This window comes from Monomorium pharaonis, chromosome 6 (genome assembly GCF_013373865.1).
Source record: "Monomorium pharaonis isolate MP-MQ-018 chromosome 6, ASM1337386v2, whole genome shotgun sequence".
Classification (NCBI taxonomy): Eukaryota; Metazoa; Arthropoda; class Insecta; order Hymenoptera; family Formicidae; genus Monomorium; species Monomorium pharaonis.
Genome location: NC_050472.1, coordinates 24,496,571 through 24,519,528, shown reverse-complemented (window position 1 = coordinate 24,519,528; position 22,958 = coordinate 24,496,571). Strand labels below are relative to the sequence as shown.

General features: G+C 36.3%; 2 protein-coding genes and 2 long non-coding RNA genes across 17 annotated transcripts in view; 2 read left to right on the top strand and 2 right to left on the bottom strand.

Annotated features, from left to right (window-relative positions):
• Window positions 1–12,922, bottom strand: part of LOC105830783 (cytosolic purine 5'-nucleotidase) — a 19,251-nt gene extending 6,329 nt beyond the window's left edge. For 2 of the 10 annotated variants that reach the window (XM_028190688.2, XM_028190687.1), the window contains exons 1-2: window positions 12,328–12,566; window positions 6,079–6,203 (exon numbers count right to left, since the gene is read on the bottom strand). In XM_028190688.2, coding sequence (XP_028046489.1) covers window positions 6,079–6,203; window positions 12,328–12,543 — 341 coding nt within the window. In that variant the 5' untranslated portion in view covers window positions 12,544–12,566. Of the gene's footprint in view, window positions 1–3,127; window positions 3,309–4,052; window positions 5,139–6,078; window positions 6,204–7,225; window positions 11,762–12,095; window positions 12,567–12,784 lie in introns of those variants that run through there. The other 8 variants (XM_036288978.1, XM_012670338.2, XM_028190689.1 and 5 more) reach the window with 8 other exon arrangements.
• LOC114254421 lies at window positions 3,258–5,651 on the top strand. The gene is made up of 2 exons (XR_003625783.2): window positions 3,258–3,389; window positions 5,137–5,651. It is a non-coding gene; the product is annotated as an uncharacterized LOC114254421 (long non-coding RNA).
• LOC105830784 (O-phosphoseryl-tRNA(Sec) selenium transferase) lies at window positions 12,808–20,748 on the top strand. Of its 5 annotated transcripts, none has more exons than XM_012670347.3 (6): window positions 12,808–13,239; window positions 14,153–14,409; window positions 15,109–15,382; window positions 15,923–16,298; window positions 16,512–17,008; window positions 17,211–17,476. In XM_012670347.3, the coding sequence occupies exons 2-6, from the start codon at window positions 14,296–14,298 to the stop codon at window positions 17,474–17,476; spliced, it is 1,527 nt and encodes a 508-aa protein (XP_012525801.1). In that variant the 5' UTR covers window positions 12,808–13,239; window positions 14,153–14,295. The 5 variants fall into 5 exon arrangements, with proteins under 5 accessions (XP_012525801.1, XP_012525798.1, XP_012525802.1 ...); XM_012670344.3 differs by having other exon boundaries at window positions 13,961–14,409; XM_012670348.3 differs by having other exon boundaries at window positions 12,808–13,851.
• Window positions 18,548–22,958, bottom strand: LOC118646336. The gene is made up of 2 exons (XR_004963901.1): window positions 22,833–22,958; window positions 18,548–22,609 (listed from the first exon to the last, which is right to left on the bottom strand). It is a non-coding gene; the product is annotated as an uncharacterized LOC118646336 (long non-coding RNA).

Here is a 22,958-nt window from a genome sequence, read left to right as displayed (position 1 = left end):
AAAGAGATATTCGATTAAATCATTACTATTAAGGAGGTATTCTCGCTTTTAGATTTCAAAACATCAATTATTTTTTTACATTTTTGAAATATTTTGAATATAAGTTGCATTATTCTGCAGATCTCCGATTTGGCTATCAATTAAAAGACAAAAGAAAACATATTATTAGTATTTGTCAATCCTTTCTTTCTGTGTCACTCAACATACATCAAGCATTTACTCGAAGATAGTTGAAACATTGATAAACGATATTAGCTAATAACGACATGAATGAATTACGCGTTTACTATTGCGACGTGGAACTTCTCACGTTTGCCAGAAGCGTCTGCCAGTGACTCGAAATAAGTTGTATCCGTTGCGTAAGTTCTTGATCGCTACTTTTATATATTCGTGGGGGATAAAAACGATGATTACGAACGAATGACCGCACGCGTATCAGTGTCCTAAAAAAATGTGCGACTAAAGCTAAAATTTTTGAAGAAAACATTTTTTTAAATATAGATTTGTATCTTTACATACACACGATGTCTGTACGAGAAACATTATTAAAGCTAAACGACTTTTAAGAAAGTGTTTTCAATTATGTCACTTTATGTTATGGAGTATAAAGATTCACATTTTTTGAAACATTTTTCACTATTAATTTTATTAATTTTAATATTATACCACTGCAATATAATATCGAGAAGATCTTTTAGACTTTAGGTTCAGAAATGTATTGCTATAAGTTAACTATTGTTGCAAAACTGTTGTTACAAAAACCATGTCAAACACTGAACAGTTCCATTCATTCTTTCAGGAATTAAAAATTTTATGCATGCGTATTATTATTATAATAGCGTATTCAAGTGAAGCAATACTTTGCTGAATTACATTATAACGTCAATTGTCGTTGCTGCTATCTGCTTAGTGAAGAAACTTGTTTGCGTCGCTGGAAATTTTTAGTTGCTTTATCGCAATTGACTCACAAAAGCATCTTGACAGTTCTTAGTCCAACAGATTACGATGAACATGCAATACAGGGATGAGAAAGAGTAATGCTTTATTAGCGCCATATATAAAAATAATAATTTCTTATAAAATCGTTACATCAAGTTGATCTTCTAGCTGTTTATACATCGTGTACAAATATGAATAAACCAAACAAATACATTCATCAAAAATTGTGCATTTGAAGTATGTATTATTATATGTGCAAATTAATTTTATTAATTTTAAATGTGCATGCGTGACAAAAAAAGATTTGTTAATGACTTTCTAATTATTATTAATTTTAAATTATAACAAAGTGTTAAGTAATATGTATTTATCAAAAATAAAAAAAAATAAAAAGAGATAAAGAAGACGTTAGAAAATAATTCTTTAAAGATTTTGTTGAATAGTCGCGGGTATCGTGCGAATTATAAACAATATCGGAAACAATTGCGCACAAATTACACACAATGAAATAACTGCCGGGCACAATGAAATTCTAAGAAAGACTGTTGAAGAATCTCGTAATGTGATCCTTTATTATCTAATAATACCATTGAACGCGATGATCTATCGTATGATTACTCTAACTCTGTATACGACTTTGATTGGTTTCCCACATTGTTCTCGCGTATTATAGTGATAAAATAACGAGACATTGCATATTGTACTCTTAGAAGTATATCTGTAAGAAAGAAAGACAAAGCGCAAGATATGATAACAGTTATTTCCATCTTCTTCATAAGGAGATGCCCTCGATCTTTGAGATTTGGCACTGCTTCACTGTCTGAGACGATAAATTCCATCGTCGGTAAATAGCGGCGGTATTTTAAACGTGTAGGAATTAATCGATGATTGCTAGAGGAACGTCGCAGTTACTCAAAATACAAGACTATATTTAAGGAATGCAGTATTAAGATCGTGGAATATTCATGAGTTCTTAAGATTATCTTAATCATATAATCTTAAGATGTCATAAACCGCAAGAGACGTGCGAATCAAGGTTTTTTGACGCTGATTTGAATCAGATTTTCTTTGTTGAATCGTTGGAATTAACTTTTTAATTAACAATAATATAATTATTATTAGATTGAATTTCAATATTAGATAATAAAAAGATTTCTATGTAAAAAAATTATATTAATTATTGATATAGTCATTTTAAATATGATTTTATTAGATTGTCGAAATAGATGTGATTCGTATTCGAATTCATACATTAATCACAGAGCCGTATTTAGGCCTTAAGATATTATTTAAGACGATCTTGAAAGAAGATCGAACTATGATGTCGCTCTAAAAGCTGCTCTATCTAAAAAAATTTATTCATATTCTTCGCTTGTTTTCTTCACGAGAGACACGATAAACATCCCGTGTGCAGTTTCTGATGCAAAGACAAACGTGTACAACAAACGCGAAACAAAAATAGCATGTGTAACGCAACGCGAACAGAAAGAAAAGGAAATCGTTTGATAGATCGGAGTCAGCCAAGTTTCATCCCCCAAGTCGAGTCCTCTCCCTTTTCATTAAGTCGCAATCCTCCACGATCGTGATCGAGTGCAACGGCGACTTCTAATTACAGCCAAGAGAGGTGCCGGGATTCAAAGTGGCGATCGATCGCGAGCAAGGAGAGCCCGTGCATACACCCCGAGGTCTTTTTCGCATCAGGTAGTGCAAGCGTGCGCACATTATCGGGAGCGCGCGCGACAACGCGCGTGTACATATCCTCGGTTTCCCGGACCGCGTGAAAATATACCTACATTTTTCCCGGACGGCAAAATCGATGCCGTGGCACAGGACGCGCGGATCCTTCGCTCTCTTGCGCGAGGAAACCCGGAGGTCCCTCTTTCCCGGGGCACTTAAATCTACCGAGAAATATCGCTGCCGAAGATGAACGAGTGGACCGAAAAATTACGGTCATCCTCTGCCGGGGTACGTGACGCGCATTGATTTCAGGTAGCGTCGGGAAAGCGATCGTGGTTAAAATTAGATCGAAAACTTTACATTGTCCGATCCCAGAGATTCTATAATTGGAGTAAAGCCGCCGATGGACGACTGGCCGCAGGTGAATCTGTCCCGTCGGACTGTGACACGTCCGAGTCACCTTCATCACGTATTAATAACACCGGCTTAACGTGAAGAATCCTAGAGTTACCTGTGCCCCAGTTCGCGCTTATCGGTGCGGGCGCCGTGCATGCCCTCGTTGTAGCTGTCCAGGTCTTGCTCGCTACGATCGTTCCTGGTCAGTCCTACCTTAAGGCCAAGCATGGTACGATGGATGATCGATTCCTCGGGGAGGAATATGTTCGAGTCGTCCGGGAAAAGCAGCCTCGGTCCTGCACCGAGCGAAATTCGTGTCGTCCTCGTTGCAATTAAAGAGAGAGTGGAGGAGATTCGGGGTTCCACGGGGTGATAAAGTAAGTCTACGATTCATCGCGACGAAATACGAGAAAATTAGAGCAAAACTCCGATCTTTTAAATTAGATTTTGCGGACTCACTTGTCTCATTGCGTGGAATCCATTGAGTTCTACGTATTATAACTGGAGCGAATCTTCTCTGTACTGAACTATAGAAAAACTGCGGCCCATCGCAGTAAAGAATAGGTTTGGTTGGCTCTCTGTCTCTTTCCTGTGTAACCAAACAGAGAACTGGTAACAAAGAGAGCCAACGATTATGCGCCTTTTCTAAAAATTGGGCCGTATTTCCTCCTTGATGGCTCGCTCCAGTTATATCATAGAATTCAATGGAATTCTCAAGTTTAGGCTATCTCTTTCTCTCTCTCTCTCTCTCTCTCTTTCTCTCTCCAAGCAAGTTATTTACATGCTTCCACACGCAGCGCGTATCTCTCCTTAATGAACACGCAGCTATCGCAAAACATACGCGCGGTTTATCTTCCAACGCGAATCGAGACCCGATCGCGTCGGCATTTTAGAGACAGATCGGACACATATACGGCGTTCGTAATAAAATCGTTGCGCAACTCCGAGGGTTGAAATTCGAAGGGGAAGCCGCAGAGAAAGTGCAACGCGTGCATGCAACTGCGCGTTTGGGAAAAGAAAAGAGGATGGAAGATAATTACCAACGGCGTTGTCCGCCGGCGTGATGACCACGTCGAAGTTTCCCTGGCTCATCGTGCAATTTAATGATAGCGTCGAATTCCCTTCTCCACACCGGGGCGTTCGAGAAGATAGCCGAGATCTCGCGCGGTCCTTCGTTATTACAGTGTTAATTTCCTCCCGACTTGCGTCCCGCGCGGGCGACAGTGTCGTAATGACCAGTAATGACGGAACGACGGAATGACTTTCGCGGACAAACAACGCGAAAGCACAGGGAGGCGATAAGAACGGGCAGAGCGCGGGCGCCGCAAGGGTCAATCGCGTGACGAAAGCGGAGCGGGATGTGATCGCGCGGTACGCTCGCGTGATACGTCGCGATTCTCAACGGTTTTTTTTTTTTTTCCTTAAAAACGTGCGCGGCCAGCCGGTCCCTGCGATGACACGCGAGAATCCCTCCCGGTGAGGTCAGAAGGTGAGAACGAGAGGAACGAGGCTCATGTACTCCGCAACGAACTTTACTTTATCGCCGGCCTTGAAAGAGACTACGAGAGAGAAAGAGAGAGAGAGAGAGAAAGAGAGAGAGAGAGAGAGAGAGAGAGAGAGAGAGAGAGAGAGAGAGAGGGGGGGGGGAGAAAGAGAGAGAGAGAGAGAGAGCGATGAATGTTTCAAAATTGATCCAACAATGTATCGGTGTTACATGGTTCGAGCGGTACGTGGGTAATATTCTGAAACGTGGCGTATCTCGTGGCTGCCCTCAGCGGACAGATAAATACGTGGTGGCGTATATCGCCCGCGTCGCTTTTAATTATATTGGATTATTCGCTCGAGCATTCCTTTGAAGCGTATTGAATTTCGATGGCTCGTATTATTGTTATTTCTTTAATTAAATGGCCATTTATTTGAAGAATTTAACGGGTATTTGTTTTCAAAGATTCGACGGAGAAAAGACTGCAGACAATGCGTCTTTTAAATTGTGTCCTTTTTTTTAAGTAAATCACGATTTAAAACGCTAGAAAAACCTCTTTCGTGCCTTTCTACCAGATGGATGTTATTCAGGCGATATTTTACGACTTTACGTATTCCCGCCTGAGATTATTTTTCTTACAGATGTATTTGTGTATCTCGCTGCGTGACATTAGCCATGGAGAAAGAGGATGTCGAGCAACTTCCCGAAATACATCGCGGCCGAAGTGTATCATTTAAACGAGTTATTTTCGTGCGGTACATACGGATTCGTTTTCGAAAATGCGTAGGTTACATCGGTATTTTCGATGCTGTCGCAACTATTAGAACGGATAGATTATAAGGTCCAAAAATATTCCAGAAGTCTGTTTATATCGATACACATAACGTAATTGCTCGCATCCCTCAATTAAAATCGTCGCGAGAAGAGTGGAAGGGGAGTAAGGCTGCTTGAAAAGCATCGCCCGATAATAAGAATCCGTTTCAATAGCTCCGATATCTCGAATACTTTAATTTTCAACAATAAAATCAATAACACAGAAATAATTCAAGTATTTGCGATGGTTATGTGAGAAAAAAAAACAAACAATTAAAAATGTGTGAATCTTATCTATACAAAAATATTTTACCCTAGAAAATAAAAAATTCTTAAATTCTTAGATACTTGTAATTAGTTTCGTTTTAGCGAATACATTCCCCACCCAATCAAAATTTATTTGAATATAATATCCAGCATTCCGCTTCCACGCTTAATTAAATATTGGCTGTGATTAAAAATTATAAATCTGAAATTAAAAATTCACATTTTATTTGATTTATGACAATAAGTATCTAATATATTCGGTGATTAGTTTAATCGTACTTGCCGTACACCATTTTATTCTATACATTTAACTTTTTTTACAATTTTAAGCTAAAAACATATATAGAACTTGCAATCGTGACAGGATTATTTAGATTGCAGGATTTATCTTCGTTATTTAAATATCGAATGTCTACAAGGAACGCATATGTAGACCGTGTCTCGACAGCTTTGTATGACATACAGACAGGTGTACACAGGTGACAAGAGGTGCATTCACTAACCTTTGGCTGGCTTGCCGGTACCACTTTTTATTGCCACTCGGATCGTTGTCGTGCTGCGGTGTGTTAGGCCCCGTATTGTTCTCCTGATCTCCGTGCGCATTGCAATTTTCAAGCTCCATGATTAACTGCAAATGCGACAATTCACGCAACAATTTAATTTAATAGTTCAGTACTTAATGCTACTATATGGGTGTGTGTTTATGCATGCGTGCAACGATATTAATATAAAAAATATTAATATTAAATCATATATAAAATTAGTTTTTATTAATTAATTAAATTATTAATATTACATAATATATAAAATAAATATATTAAACATAACGGACCCTTTTTTTCTTAATTCAGTCCACTATATTTTAAATTTTTAAATTCTGAGACGAGAATTATAAACTCAACGAACACTCCTGGAAAAACGAGGTAACTTTTGCAAATTCTTATCTTATCAGAAAGCCCTGTCCTCAAAGAGTTAAAGGTGAACGGAAAATTTGCCGCGTAATGACTACGCTGCACTAATGACTAATGACCGCCTCTGGCTGTTTGCCAACAATCGCACTCGTTCGCTTCGCGAAATTCGCGATGCGTTTTGCTGCGCTCTGATGGTTCGAACATTTTGCAAACGTGGGGAGAAAGACAATTGGTATTTTACTCATGAAAGTGAAATATCGAGCAGGGTCGCAAAACCAGCGGTTCCGACGGACCGCTCGGACGAGCGAGATATCTCGCGATTTATCGCGTCGCAATTATCTCTGTGCCCGTCACGGCCGGGCGGACGCGGGGATCGATATCGCGGCGCCGAAATTCGAGCTCGATAAAGCGATCGCCAGGTTTCGATCTTCAACACAACCCAACGGAATCACAATCAGCGCTGATCAGCGCGATTATCAGCGACAGCCTTATCGCTCTCCCATTGAAATTTGTAGGGTCGAATCGAGCCTAACTGACGATGTCGTTGCTCCGATCATTATTATTTACGCCAGAAACGCGTGGAAGGAAAGTAAACAGGTTTTCATGCCCGTCTCTCCCCCTTCCCCGCCCTCTCTCACTCACTCTCTCTGCATAAAGCACAGACACAAAGGCATACAAGCACGTATGCTTCGTGCTGTCAACGTAAGGTTAGCGCGGAAATACACGTCCATTTTCGTACCTTGCCAGCAAGATCTGTTATCGTTTTCACGACGGATGCGAAAATCGATGGTTCCCGCTCACAAAATCGCTCGCGACTCTACGAGCTGTCATCTGAAGTATGACAAGTCGATTGATCGACCGATGGCCGTACCCTCCCTCGATGCAGCTTCACGGCGTACTGAGGTCAATTCACTGAACTGCGGCGACCTCGGCCGGCAGATGCGCCAACCGGTGCATCGCGGCGAAAAGTCTCTAGGACATGGATCGACGCGCGCGACAGAGAGGAGGCAGAAACTTAGCATCTTTTCGATTGGGAATTAATCGGAAATCAATCGCGATGGTAAATAAAAATAAAGTTTATTTGTGAAAAACGAATTTATGAGTGTAATGAAATCAACGGTGACGCGACGCGTTTCTTATTGTGGCAGCATTGCCGAGCGATACGTGAGCGCGCGAAAACTCAAACGAATCAAAATAGCTCGTGGTAGAAGTTTAGCTTTAATACAAAGAGAAAGGTGAAGTCGCGCAGCATGCAAAAATACATTTTGAGAAGAAAGTAAAGATATTTCATTATTTTCTAAAATGATGACGGCGCGAATCAAGCGATTGATTTCTCAATGAAATTTCGCGTTTTTTTTTTACATTGCAATATTTAGATGCAGCATCCGTGAACACTTCTTACAGATATATATTTTTTTTTTTAATACGTGTGTATCACGTAATTTTTTAGCTGTGTGTTTTATAGTATCACTTGTAGTACTTTAAAGTTTATACTATGCATTCAAATTGTCTGGTGGCACTAGAATAATGATCGTCGTAATGCAATTCTAAATTTTTCTCAATAGTAAAATTAAAAAGTCCTATTCTGTCAGTATTCTATCACTTGTTTTAATTATTGTAATCATTGTAAAATGCCGTAGGAATCTTTTAATGAACATTCTCAATTTTGATATGGTCACAATTATTACGAAAGTCGAATATAGTCTACGTAAAAAGTACATTAAATACACTATGTTGATTAAAAAAAACTGTTTATTTTATTTAAAGTAAAAATTTGGTTTCCTTGATTTTATATATCAGCATAAGATGTATATTTCTATTATAATGTTTTATTTATCTATAGATACATTTAATATGAATTTAATTAAAATTAAGAAATCTGAAAAACTTCATAATAAGCACAATAGCAGTATTAAATACGGAAAATCCAATTACTTTATCTAATTGTTTTAAATAAATAATTGTACTATCGTACTATATAAAATTTATCAAATATCGATCAAAATAACTATTAGTTTAAAATAAAAATTTGTTTTTCTAGACTTTACTCAGATAAATATAGATATTTATTATAATTTGTACTTAACAATACATGAATCTAATAGATCTTATCGATAATGCTTATTCGTTTTGTACATAATCGAGATACGCAAGATAGTAAATTATACAGCAATTACAAACAATTGTTTTACGTATGTTTCGAAAACCATAGTTATTTTGTCGTCATACTCTTTAGTCCCATTTTGCTATACAATATAAAAATTGTGTTAGCAGTTTTCAAATTAAATTCGTCAGGAATAGACATTACAAAAAGTTTACATCATTTTACGCATTTGCTGTGAAAATATTAAAAAGTTATATTAAAAAGAAAAAATGTGAACACATTAACACTAAAGTTTTAACATTAACACTCATTGACGTAATTGATATTTATTTGATTATAATCTACAATAAAGATTTTTGTTCTCTTATAATACTTCGGTAAATATGTTCGAATTATCATCGAAGTTCCAAAGATTCAAAAAAAAAGGAAATATATGGCAGCTATTCCATGCCACGAATTTTGAATCACTGATGTATCCCTGCTTAACTTTTTGCTACATTCTGGGAATATTTCCATACAAGATCAAAACTGAAACCATCAAGACTTGTAAACAAGGCTGTTTTCTATCAATTATCTTTATCTGCTATTACTGCACTTATGTACTAATGGTGTTTTGTACTATATCTGAATTTGAACATATAAACATTCCCCAAAAACTTCTAAACATTTACTGCGCCATTTCTAGCATTTCTATAATAATCGTCACATTTATTTTAAATAAGCCACGAATGCGTTTAATTCAAACTCTACTGAAAGTCTCTTTAAGATTACCCTCGGAATCATATCAAAATCTATCTAGACTAATCCATGCCAAAGATATTTTGGGTGTCTTTTTTATAATCATCTACGACTTGATGTTATTCATAAAAAATCCTTATGTTTTGGGATTTATTTACATACTATATGTCGACTTGTTGATGTTTCAAATCGACATGCTATACATGAATTGTGTTTGTGTAATAAAAGCTTGTTTCAAGCAAATCAACGACAATCTGGTAAATCTGCAAAAAATTATGATGAACGATAAGTCATATGTACTGAAGGAAACCTATCACAAGCAAAGAAATCCATTCTTGCTAATAAAAATCAAAGCTTTGAAGAAGCAACATTTAATGATCACCGATACAGTGCAAGTGCTAAACATGATTTTTAATTTGCAACTTCTTGCTACTATAATTACGACTTTCATGCAAGTCACTTTCGTACTATACTTCTACCTAATGCATTGGAAAATTGGCATGGTAGTAAATAATTATAGCAACCAGGCTTATGATTTGTCTTTGATAGTGAATACGACATATTTTTCTCTAAAAATGCTATTGATAATATGGACTTGCGAAAGCGCCAAAAATCAAGCTGCAGAGATCAACATCGCCGTTCATTACGTGCTTAATAACACCAGCGATGAGCAAATAAAATATGAGGTAGATTAAAAATATGTAACTTATTTGTATACTTTATATATCTTTTTGATGATGTCTTATTAATGTAATTTTTAACATATTATCCGACTTATAACTACTTCCAATTCTGAATAAATTTTTCGATCTTACTATCTGACGTTACAGTTGCAACTATTTTCCCTGCAATTAAAGCATTGCAAGAATATATTCTCAGTAAAAGCATTTACTCTAGATGCTACGCTTCTCACTACTGTAAGTAATCGATCATTTGTTTTTGTTATATAAATGTAATTATTCTTTCGTAATCTTTTTTAGATGGCTGGTGCCATTACCACGTACCTACTTATTTTGATACAATTCTTGTTCATACCGGATTCTTGCATTCTATCAACAAATTCAGATGTAATCTAGTTAATATAAAGGTAGTGATTAAATAATGAAAAAATATTTTAAAATAAAATAATAATCAATGAAAATATAAAAGGCATATAAAAGCCAGAAAAAAAGAACTTTCTAATTTTGTCTGCATTTCAAGAAAAATTTAGACTTGCATTACGACGATCACTATTCTAGTACATGTATTGACTGCACTAAGTTCTTGTAACTGTGAGAAAATTTATTTGTATACCGAGGATTTGTATATGGAAAACATTGTCCCGAAACGTTTGTACATTTCTTAAATAGAAGATTGATTAAAATATACAGCAAACTCTAACCAACTTTGACTTTATAAGCGGTTTTTATTCTTTCTTTTACTATTTCTAATAAAATTGTATAAAATCTGAAAAAATCTACAATATTTTGTAGAACTAAGAAAATTCTTAAAATATTCAAAAATTTATAAACGTAGAATCATAGAAATTGAGATGTAGATTTTCTTAGTGTTTCTGAAAAGTTCCAACCTATATAATAATTTTGAAGAAAATTTTTCACTAAAATGAGGATTCCAAAGATTAAAATTCCATCAATCAAAACAAATTAAAATTAAATTTGATTAATCTGATTTATCGAATTCTAGATCTTCAATTCACACTCCTCCAATTTTCAGTGCGTGGTCTGATACGAGTTTTATGTCCATTTTCAGTAATGTAGATTAAATTTAATCTCGGCTTAGCTTACTTTTTATCTTTTTCAAATTCTGAAAATCACAAAAGATAAATGGTAAGTTAATCCGAGATTAAAATTAATTATACATTAATAAGAATGATTATTACAAGCTTTTTACTTGGCCTAATTCGCGTTTTTTTTCTTCGTGGGTCTTTTTTTATTTGATGCGTCCAGCAAGAACTTCTCGAGAGAAAAAGATCGATACAAATGATTAATAATGCACGTAATAATTAATGTAAAGAGAGAAAAATACGGGGTCCGGGGAATCGATAGAAAATTGCGTTACAGCGTTTACAACGCTCGTTTCGTATTCTCATATACTTATATATATGTATGTTCTACACTTTTATCAATGCAGATAAACTTTAATCTCGATTTAACTTTACTTTTTACTTTGTTTTAGTTTTTATAGAGCGAAAGAGATAGAAAATAAGTTAAATTGAAATCAAAATTAATCTACACTGATGAAAATGGACGCGTTATACACATCGTAATCGGACGTTGCATCAAACGTGAATTGTATCAATTGCGTTTAAAGGAGAGATGTCATCTCCCCCTCCACATTCTCTTCGAGACATATATACGAGCAAAGTCGAAAAGTTTTCCATGCAATTGTAACTTTGATGGCTTTATATAATTTTTCCCCCATATTCTGGACATTCTGGAATTGAAAAAAATTTTGCATCTCCAATAGTCAAGGCATTATTATGTATAGGAAATTATTACTCATATATGTTATGACGATTGAAGCTCGTTCCTGGAAGCATATCCGACACTACAAAAAAAAAAAAAAAAAAAACATTCTTCCAAAGAATTATCGCACGAATTCACGCGTAAGAGTGCAGAGAGGGTGCGTCGCTTCTCTTCCTCGTCTTCCTCAGTGGCATGCATAGGACGTCGCGGAGGATACACTTGACCCGGGTTTCGCGGACGGATGGGGGAGGGAGGAGGGAGATAGGTAAACGGACAACGTAATTAAACAATAAATGGTGCACCTGTCGGATGGTCGTGGCGCGAGTAACGCGCGGCGCACTCCGTCCCGCCGTGGAAACGCCGCCGTCGGCGCCGACGGTCCGTGGCGCCGTGCGTGACCTGTCGACCCTGTCGTCGCTCCGTCGTCGTCGGCCGTCGTGCGCCGTGATCCACGGTGGAGCGACGGTAGTAGGAAGTATAGCAGTAGTAGTAAGAGGAGAAGTAGAAGAAGAAAAAGGAGGTAAAAGCCCGTGCCTCGTGATCCTCGCGAGCCTCCAACACGCGTACGCGCCCCTCATCATCCTGTCGCCCGCCGTAGTAGTCGTAGTAGTCGTCGTTGTCGACCTCTTGCTGTCGCCGTCGTCGTGGTCGTCGTCGTCGACGACGAACGCCGCGGAGTGGGTGACAGTCCGTCGCCGTTAACATGAAATGAATACGACGTCGCTCGCAGTCGGTCATCGCGAGTTGCATAAAACTAATCCGATTTAGGCGACGACCTCGCCGCGCTCTCCGCACGTCCCTCTCCCGCGCCCCTCCGTCACGCCGCGGTCACGACTCGCGGCGCATCTTCGCGGGCCTTACGCGGGGCGAGAGGTAAAGGGTCCACCGTCATCGCGTTGCGGTGAGATCTCTTCCGACACCACCGACCGAAGGGGGAAAGAGGCAAACAAGGGTGAGAAAAGAGGGGGAGGAGGAAGAGAAGGGTCCCTACCGACGCGATAGGGAGTCACGCAGTCTCCTCTCGCTGTTCGTTGCTTCCGCTCTCTTATCGGCGATGCGTCGTCGTCGTCGCGGTTAGTGAGACAAGTTAACGCGACGCAGAGCCGAACGCACGCACGAAACGCACGCACGTACGTACGCACGCTCGCGTCGCCCGCGCGCGTCGTCGGGTGGCCCAACCCACTTTCCGAGATTTTTACGGGACGGCCGCTCCAGAGTGTGTAGTGGTGGTGGTGGTGGTAGTGGTGGTGATGGTGATGCCTCGAGAGAGTGCGCGTCCGTGAGCCATGCACCCGCGGTGATACCCTCGAGGCTTCCTCGGGCAGCGTATTCCCCCAGCCAGCGCGGGCTGAGTTCCGGGTATCGCGCCTCGTCGCGTCGCGTCGTCCCGTCCCGCGCTCCGCTTCGCCTCGCCCATCGTCTCGCCCACTACATCTCGAACCTCGGGTATGGAATCTTCGTCGGGGACGCGGCGACTTGACGACTCACGGCTCTCGTAGCGCGTTCACATAACCTTTAAATCGACTAAGAGAGAGAGAGAGAGAGAGAGAAAAAAAAAAAAGGAGAGCGCACCGATTCGTTTCCTCGCGGTTCGCCTCGCTCGCGGTAACGCGTTGGCCTACGTTTCTCTTCGCGGAAGCGACGACCGACGCTGAACAGCCTCCACGTCAAGGACGAGGCCACCTCCCTCGTCTCCTCTCCCCCCCCCCCCCCCGCGTCACCTCTTCGCGCTCGGGGAGTCCGTTCCTCTCCATTTGTTGCATTGCGCTGCTACGTCTCATCTCGGGGACACATGCACTACGTGTTCGTCGTACTGTACTTGACGATGTTCAGTTTGGTTCTGTTCTGTATACTTCTGTTCTCGCGTGGCGTTATCACGAGGATACAATCTGTTCTGTACCTTTAAGTTGTGTTTTTTTTTTTCGTTTCAATAAATTTGGTTTTCTCGCTCAGCGGTATTTTGTGTTTTCATTTCATACACCACGCATACCACACACATACACCATCCCTGTCTTCCTTACACGCAAATTTTGCACAGATTTTCACATCCTGTACCTCGTAAGTATTGCGTTAAGACCTTTGAGAGTTGCGATCATTCCCTTTTTTTTTTGTCACGGGCAAAGCGTTTTCTTTTCCGACGTATTTATGGTTATGGTATGTTTTGTAGTTCTTGCTGGATGTCAGCCGAGCGTCCAACTTGCTTCGTCCGCACTGTTCGACCCTCTACTAAATTATTAATAGATATCTGGAGATTAACGATTGTCAATTAGCATTGCCAATGCTAGTTTCTTTTATTTATTTATTTTTTCTTGCTATTGTTTACACGACGGTGTCTCTTTTTAACGACGCTCTTCTGTAGCCGAGTGCAAACAGCTGATGACATGACCCGCAATGGTAATCACTTTCTGCTGATTATCAAAGCGACGATGCACTGAGGAAGATCGACGTATGTACGTGGATTAAGTAATTGAGAGACTCGTTCATCATACACAAACTGAGAAAATGAATAATCAGGCGTTTAGCTTGGCGGAGAGGTTGATACCCTCGACCTATGTACAACAAGGCTTGAATGCCAAGAAGTCTCGTGAAAACCTCATACGGCATTTCATCGAGCATGTAAGTCTCTTTAGCGCAAGATGAACTTTATGAATGTAATGTAATTTATTTACTTTAGCTTGCAGGTGATAGATATAATAATATGAACACCTGGAAAACGTACTACTCGTTTCATTAATAAGAGGCTGGCCCATTATTTGTTTGTGATACAGATTTTATCCTTATCTGAGATAAGATCATCATATGCAATACTTGATTAGCTACCAGTGTAACTTTATCATTTGGCGGAACACTTTAAGAGACATTAGAGATGAAAATCTATTATTTACTTTACCCCTCAAAATTGTTTACAATAACTTGATAATTTTTTCATTCAACCTATGTAATTGATTGAAAAATGTTCTACTTTAGAAAAAGATAGTACATTCTACTGGCGACTGATCAAATATCATACAACTTTATTTCAACAAGAATATAATCTATATTACAAACAAATGGTTGATTAATCTCTTATTAATAGAAAAATAATATTTTCCACATGTTTTATTTCTCTCTTGTTTACAATATTATCTTAAATCTATGTGTTCACACACATTCATCAATTATATTTATTTGATTAATATCTAATATAAATGTCACCATTAATACAATTTTTCTCATTATTTCTATTTTAACATTATTCTACATATTTGCTTATTGTTGAGAACTTCGTACAATATGTATCTCTTTGTAATATGTATGTTTCTTTCTGATAAACAGCGAAAATGGCCAGAAGAGGGCTGGGACGATGCGACGATAGAAGCATTTCTGTCCGACCTCTCACAAATGGATAGCAATAACTTCCCCTCGAATTGTAGCGTTGGCGAGCGCGAGGCAAGGATCGTTTCGAATATTGTTGCGAGACGACACTTTCGTATGGGACACGGCATAGGTAGATCTGGTGATTTAGAAGAAGTACAACCAAAAGCTGCTGGTAGCAGCTTAATGTATAAATTAACTAACTCCTTAGTGCTTGAAGTTATACGATATATGGGTAAGAGAATGCAAGGATATTATATATTTAGTAAAAAAGTAGTAGAAAATATGAAACGTTTCATATATATTTAAAATCACTTAAGGAATTTATTTATTTAAAATGTGGCAGAGAGAAGAGAGAAATTATAAATCTTTATATCAGATTGATCACAAAAAGGTTTTCCTGATAAACAGATTTTAATATTTAAAAAATTTATATTTTAAATTTGTAAAGATTTCCTTAAAAAAGTATCTTAAATCTTTTCCAATTTTATAAATCTTCTTTAGAAATAACTTAAAGAATGGGAAATTTTAGTATATTTCATAAATATAAAGAATTCTAAAAAGGATGCAGAATTTTTCAACAACTTTTTAAAAGTGTTTCAATTCGTATACAAAATCTGGAAAGTTTTCTGGAAAGTTATAAAAACAGAAATTTTGAAATATTATATGAAGAATTTAAAAAAAAATTTTCCCTAGATCAGCCCTATAATTTATTTCTTTGCTTTTTTTTTTGTTAATATAAAAGGTTATCTAACAAGAATATTTTCGATCGCAGGAGTGAAGAGCATAGCAGGCTGCTTCCTATCACCAATGGCCACGGGAATGAGCCTAGTCCTATGTATGTTAACGCTTAAGCAAGACAGACCACGAGCGAAATACGTTCTATGGCCTAGAATTGACCAAAAGTCTAGCTTCAAGTCTATAATCACGGCCGGATTAGAGCCTATCGTTATCGAGATGCAAATAGTAGGGGATGAATTAAAGACCGACATGCAGAGACTCGAAGCGCAAATGGCAGCCCTAGGCGAAAGTGTTGCATGTGTGCTCACGACGACCAGCTGTTTCGCGCCTAGAGCGTGCGACTCTGTGGACGTGATTGCGGCTCTCTGCAGCCAATACAATATACCACATCTCGTGAATAATGCTTACGGGTAAGTGTAAAAAGATGCATGATTTTTTTATGTATAGTTTTAAGCTAATATTTTGGGACTAAAACAATCAACGGTATTCGTCGGCTCAACATCAGACGTAAAATTTTTATTCGAAGATCTCTAAATGTGTGTTGACTTTAGTTTCAAAATATTGATCAGTGTATTCTGATAGAAAGAGATCTTACTAAATGTATTGCACTATATTGCCGAAAGCTTGCAGAGCACAAGGTGTATGCATCTCATACAAGAAGCATCGAGGAAGGGTCGGGTGGATGCTTTTGTTCAGAGCACGGACAAAAACTTTTTGGTTCCGGTGGGCGGTGCAGTCATAGGCTCTTTCGACAAGAATCTCTTAGATCGCATATCGAAAATGTATCCAGGACGCGCGAGCGCGAGCTCCGTCATGGACGTGATGATAACGCTGCTAAGCCTTGGGATGGCAGGGTACAAACAATTGATTGCTCAACGTAAAGAAATGTATTCCTACCTGAAAGAGGAGCTGGGAAAATTAGCGACAAGGCATGGGGAGAGGCTATTAGACACTAAGGGCAATCCAATATCCATGGCTATGACTCTTCAGTGTTTAAGCCATCAACACGACAACAAACAAGTTACTATGTTAGGATCAATGCTATTTCTTCGTAATGTTAGCGGTACTAGAGTAATAACGACCACGGATTCTAAGCACATTGTTTCACATAAATTTGAAGGTATGTATTTCTAAATATTTTAAAACATTAACATTTTAAGAAAATATAACTTTATTGACATATATGACAATACATTATATATGTGTGTGTGTGTGTGTGTGTGTGTGTGTGTGTTTTATGAATATGTGCATGTTATTTCTGTAAATCATACTGAAAATCATTTCCGTTTCTTAATATGTATTTATTTAAATTGCTAATGTAGGCTGGGGTGCACACAACAGCAATTACAGAGTTCCATATCTGACTGCTGCGGCAGCGTTAGGCATGAAAAGATCCGATGTGGATGCATTCATACAAAGATTGGACAAAGCTTTAACGAAAGTAAGGAGGCGTTCAGCACCAGTAACGCCCACCGCTTCACTCGCTGGTTCCAGCATCAATGGCGATGCGGGTGGTACTGGTGGACCAGGAGAATCTAGTACAGCCTCAACCAGTCGTGCAAGTAGCAAAGATAGTTTAAGGAAATGAACCGTAATCAACGCAACTGGCCAGTCCAATCAGCACATTAATATCAATTTGTAAGTAGCTTATCGCTTACAAATTGATATCCGTAGCATGTTTCTGAGAAATGTAGATTTGGGGTACAATCTGTTCTTTTACAAATGTGTCAATCACGTGTTTGTGTTGTGACAGGAGTTTTATCAAATCTAAAGAGAAATTTATAAAAAAACAAATCCCTGAAACTTTTTAGATTAAAAATTATATAATACATTTTTAATGAAAATAAAAGAGAAAAATAGAAGATACATATATATATACATATGGAAATATTTCTTTTCTAAAATGACGAAATAAAGTCCATTACTAATTTAATATTTGATAATATTAAATAGCGATCTACATGCATTTTCACAGACACATGCTAGATACAAATGTACTGATTCGTCTGCCCATTTGCGTTGAGATATTGTCAATTTAAATCGTATACCAAAAAAGAAGACGTTTTCAAACATTAAAAAGTGATCAAAATTAATATTTGAAAAAAATAACAAGGAAACGCGTGAGGCATTTGGATTCCTATGGCTCTATTTCAGAAAACAATCTCAGAGAGAGATTTAAGTGATAAGCGCTGGCCGCCAAGATAATTGTTGAGTATACTCCTTGTTGAAATGTATATGCTATTATTTATAAAGATACAGGCAACATTGAATTTTTACATTTAACTCTCTTTTCGATTTCTTGTTTTTTTAATAAATACAATTTGATATAAACACGTAAGAGACATGTATCAATCAAAATAAATTGTACATTTGCTTTTTACACATAATATAGTAAGTATAGCAAGTTTAATAATGAGTTTCTTTTCTAACGATAAAACTTGTGAATTTGTGTTGATACATGTAGTAATATTCACTATTCCAATTATATTTACAATGCTATTTATTATATATCACATTAGTCTCTTGAAAGCTGTTACATTTGTGATTTAATTATTTTTATGCACTTAATAGAATTGATTATTATTAATATTGAGTTTTTTTTATCTTAAAATTGAGACTAGAGAATGAGAATCTCTCTCTCTCTCTCTTTTTTTTTTAATTTAAACAGAGTATATTCGTGTTTACGGCATTAGTAAAATGATATATTAACTGTAAAAAGAGGAAGCAGTAGTGAAATATTTATGAACACTATTAGGAAAGTATGTCAAAATTTAGGTATATAGTACACGTAATGACGTGGTATACGAACATATTACTATTGAGTTTGTTAGAAAAATTTCAACATTTTCGCGCATGTAGATATTGTATATTTGATTTGTTCCCGACAAGAAGAACGACAAGAGTTAGAACACATCGTATGTTACATCAATTGATTTTCAGTGCAAATAGCATTATGATTGTTGTGTAACAAATATAATATTATGTATCTGAACTATATAGGAGTATGTTGGGTGAATATCTATTTAATATCATTTGACATATATTTAGTATTATTCGTAAACAATATCACAAGTTACTAACACACATAACTTACTAATACACACATACACACATTTATACATACAAAAAGTATGTTTATATGTATATAGATGCCTGCGTGCATAGGTATATATACAGATATATTCATACTTGCGCAATTCGTTGCGGATAAAGAATAGTTTATTTGAAGTTTCATGCAATTTAGAAAATGGTATATCAAAGTTGTATTTATAAATATTTAATAGATATAGAAGAGAGAGAAATAAACCAATAGGGGGAGATTATTAGTGCTGTTAAAATTTTATCGAGCATGTTATAATTTTTAATGCCTGTTGCACTTTTTTTAAATAGAAATGTTAATTATTTATTGTATTGTTGATGTTTGGATTTTGTAGTGTACAATTTTATGTCGAGAATGTTCGAGGCGAAAGACATTATAAATAAATCGGTAAATTATCTGGTAAATTGACAACAGCGCAAAACGACTATAAATCACTGTGGTTTGTAAAGTGTATTATTATAAGCGAAAAAGAAAGAGGCAATGATGCACACACACAAATTAACGTTTAATTAAACGCTTAGTTGATGGCTTGTTAGTATGACAGTACTGATCAAGATTTTGTGAAGCTCCTAGTAACAATTACCATTCTTCAATACATTACATCCTACCAATAATTATAGATCTATATTTTTCAATTATAATCACTAACGTCCCTTCTCCTCTTACTATAAAGAAACCATTTTTCAGTACCTATATAAATATATATATTTTCTTTCCAAAATTTACGATTATAATTTACAGACTTTAGATCTCTACATCTTTTATGGATTATTTAATCTTTTGTAGAAAATCGATTCCAAAATAAGCAAATAGAAAAATTGTAAAACGTAGCTCAGTAGGTTTGGAAACTTATACGGCAATACTCATAATTTTAGACGAGAATTATATATATATAATATATAAGTTATATACTGCTATTGTGTACTTTTCAACCATTAATTACGAAAATTATACGTTATTTTTTTAATTATTCATTTATCTCGAAGATAAATATTCTACATACAGAAAAAATCTTTAAGATGTAGTAGAAAAAAATTGCAAAATTATTGCTGTAAGGGAATCGTATATGATGCTACAATAGGAAATACATTGACGTTATATTATTTAATAAAGAGGAATATATGTTGTGTATATACACATATATACATAATATACATGTATGAGCGATCTTCTTATCGTGATGTCTTGATGTATTCGAACTATTATTGAAAAATCATGCCATTTTAACTTTACAGTTATTTTTAATTCGTATCTTTATATTCAAGATTTAGCTTTTACACTCTTTACTTCAGTAATAATTATAATATAACGCGTAATAATTTTTCCTTTCATTCTGTGCTCAAGCAAGGAGGTACTGAATTTTCTTGAAGAGCAATAGAGACAAATCAGCCTACATACGTGTTTATATACATGTATATATACATATGCATATATGTGTAATGATAGGAAAATATTCTTATTATTAGGATATTGTGGCGTACGATGAGATCTTATAACTCGTACTCGTGAAAATTCCTATGTAAATAAAGAAGAGTCTCTGTCTTATTTGATTCATCTCCATTTTCAGTTGGGTTTCATGCAATAAAGGGCCAGCTTACTTATTACAACATTGTTATGCACACGTGCAACAACGACGATCTTACGGACCTAATTTTTTCCTAACTACTTCTCTCTATCTCTCTCTCTCTTTTTCTCTCCCTGAGTTTCGCGCTTGACAGGATCGGTCTGACTGCAGTTTTATTGTCTTTTTATATATGAAATATAAAATAATATTCTAACACAGGCAGACAGCAAATGCGTTGACTCAAGGAAGCTCCTATGTTCACAAAGAGAACAAAATGTGTATTTATATAAGGGGTAAAATAAAAAAAGAATATATATAAATAAATATATGCAACGGACGCGTTATATTAAAATTTAAGGCGTTGGTATGAAATCGTGAGCGAGTACAATTAAGGCTTGTATCGCGTATACATACACGACAATGTAAGAACATAAAGCAAAACGAGTGAACTCGCAAATGTGTTCTTTGAGGAGCATTTAATTTTTTTAAATAATGCGAGAAGAAATCCGAAGAAGTCCGTAACTCTGCTGACATTGTACATAATGCGTTTTTGCTGCTAACTCAAGCTCATCTTTAAGACGTAGGAAACAAAAAGGGGAGATTAATCGGCCGTGTGAGGCTGAGGCACCACGAAAACGTCAGTGTTTCCCTCGTAAGGAAACAGTTGTTGCTCATATATCCGGAAACTATGCGGACGAAATGATCGAGAGGAAGAGGATTGTACGGAATTTGATCCGAGCGCGAACGAGTTGGACATGTTTCCGCGCCTGATTTCCCTTCGGCGACTTAAACAGAGACACGCTGAATATTAATCAAACAATAGCGAACAATGTAAATGGCGTAAAATGTACGTGCTCTTCCTTAAAATATGTGATTACCGTGTAATAGTCGGCGCTTTATTTGTAATATACGCAAGACTATTGAATAAATAAATTAAAAACTGTTAAGCAATGCACACTTTATTGACTTGAGGGATGGCCGTGGATCCTTTGATTGAAATACCGATATTAAAGACAATTTTTTTAGAAGTAGATCGTCTCCTGCAAACTAATTATAAGATAGTTTTTTGTGACATGTTCAATTATCTAAAAAATAAAATCGATTTTGAATGTTTAGACGATCTAGAAATAATTAAAAGAATTTAAATCTTTTCTAAATTAAATTATTCAAGATATAATTATAACATGAATTATCAAATAAAATTAACGTTTTATTTGTAAATTAAGTTTACATGAAGTAACAAATAAGGTTTATGTGGAAACCTAGAGCTATATATTTTTTCTTTTGTGATTTTGTGTTCTTTCATAAATTTCAATTTAAGAAAAAAAATAACAAAATTTAATTTGTATGTAAAGAGTTAAAAATATTAATAGACAATAAATTTATAAAGCTCGTCTCAACAAGCAACATGTTTTCGAGATTAAATATTTAAAATTATTATTATCTATTGAAATATTGCTGAAATTATTACGATAGTAGTAAGAAAGATAATAATTGCTTTTTCTTCCAGTAATATGCCTTCTTACGAGTTGACTTATTTCCATCTCGCAGCATTGGCTGAGCCAATTCGCTTCTTGTTGAATTAGGCTGGGATTGAGTTAGTTTGTGGATGAACGTATCGATAAAATGATTGACCAAAACTTAAACCGAGTACGTACATTGGATTAATGTTAATAAGAATTCTATAAAGCTTGTCATAGTTATTTAATCGGGCTCATAATTGTTCCTGAAAAAAATTTGTTTACATCAGCCAAATTCAAATTTACAAACACAAAAATAATTTTAGTCTTAATTTTAACTATAATTATTAATTATCAAAAGATTTTTAATGAAAATGTATAGATACAATTGCTGCATTTGTGTTATCACAATAACACATTTATATATAATAACAACTCAGATAGGTTCTATACTACAAATCTTATTCTAACAATATGTTGCATTCACGTTGCTTAAAATCATTTTTCAGCTATGCCATTTGGTAAAGTAGCCGTGCTCGAAGTAAGGAAGATTGCGCAACTTGTAAGAAGTTGCGCAACTTGTAAGAAGGCATATTACTAAAAGAAAAAGCAATTATTATCTTTCTTACTACTATCATAATAATTTCAGCAATATTTCAACAGATGATAACAATTTTAAATATTTAATCTCGAAAACATGTTGCCTGTTGAGACGAGCTGTATAAATTTATTGTTTATTAATAATTTTAACTCTTTACGTACAAAGCTAATTTAAAAGTAAATTTAAACCAGATTTTGACTTAGCTATAATTAATATTACCTTCAATTAACATCTGAGCGTTCCGAGCTGCTGATGCGACGAATGTGTGCGATTTGCAGCAGCAACGGCGACGACGACGTCGCTTGTTTACATCAGTCACGCACGCACGGACGCCGGGTGCGACGA

What these genes read in the sequence shown, in the direction of transcription:
- LOC105830784 (XM_028190692.2), top strand. Translation starts at nt 14,296, where the DNA reads ATGAATAATCAGGCGTTTAGCTTGGCGGAGAGGTTGATACCCTCGACC. An exon ending in CTCGTGAATAATGCTTACGG is followed by an intron (nt 16,299 to 16,511) that starts GTAAGTGTAAAA and finishes TATTGCCGAAAG; the next exon opens with CTTGCAGAGCACAAGGTGTA. An exon ending in TGTTTCACATAAATTTGAAG is followed by an intron (nt 17,009 to 17,210) that starts GTATGTATTTCT and finishes TTGCTAATGTAG; the next exon opens with GCTGGGGTGCACACAACAGC.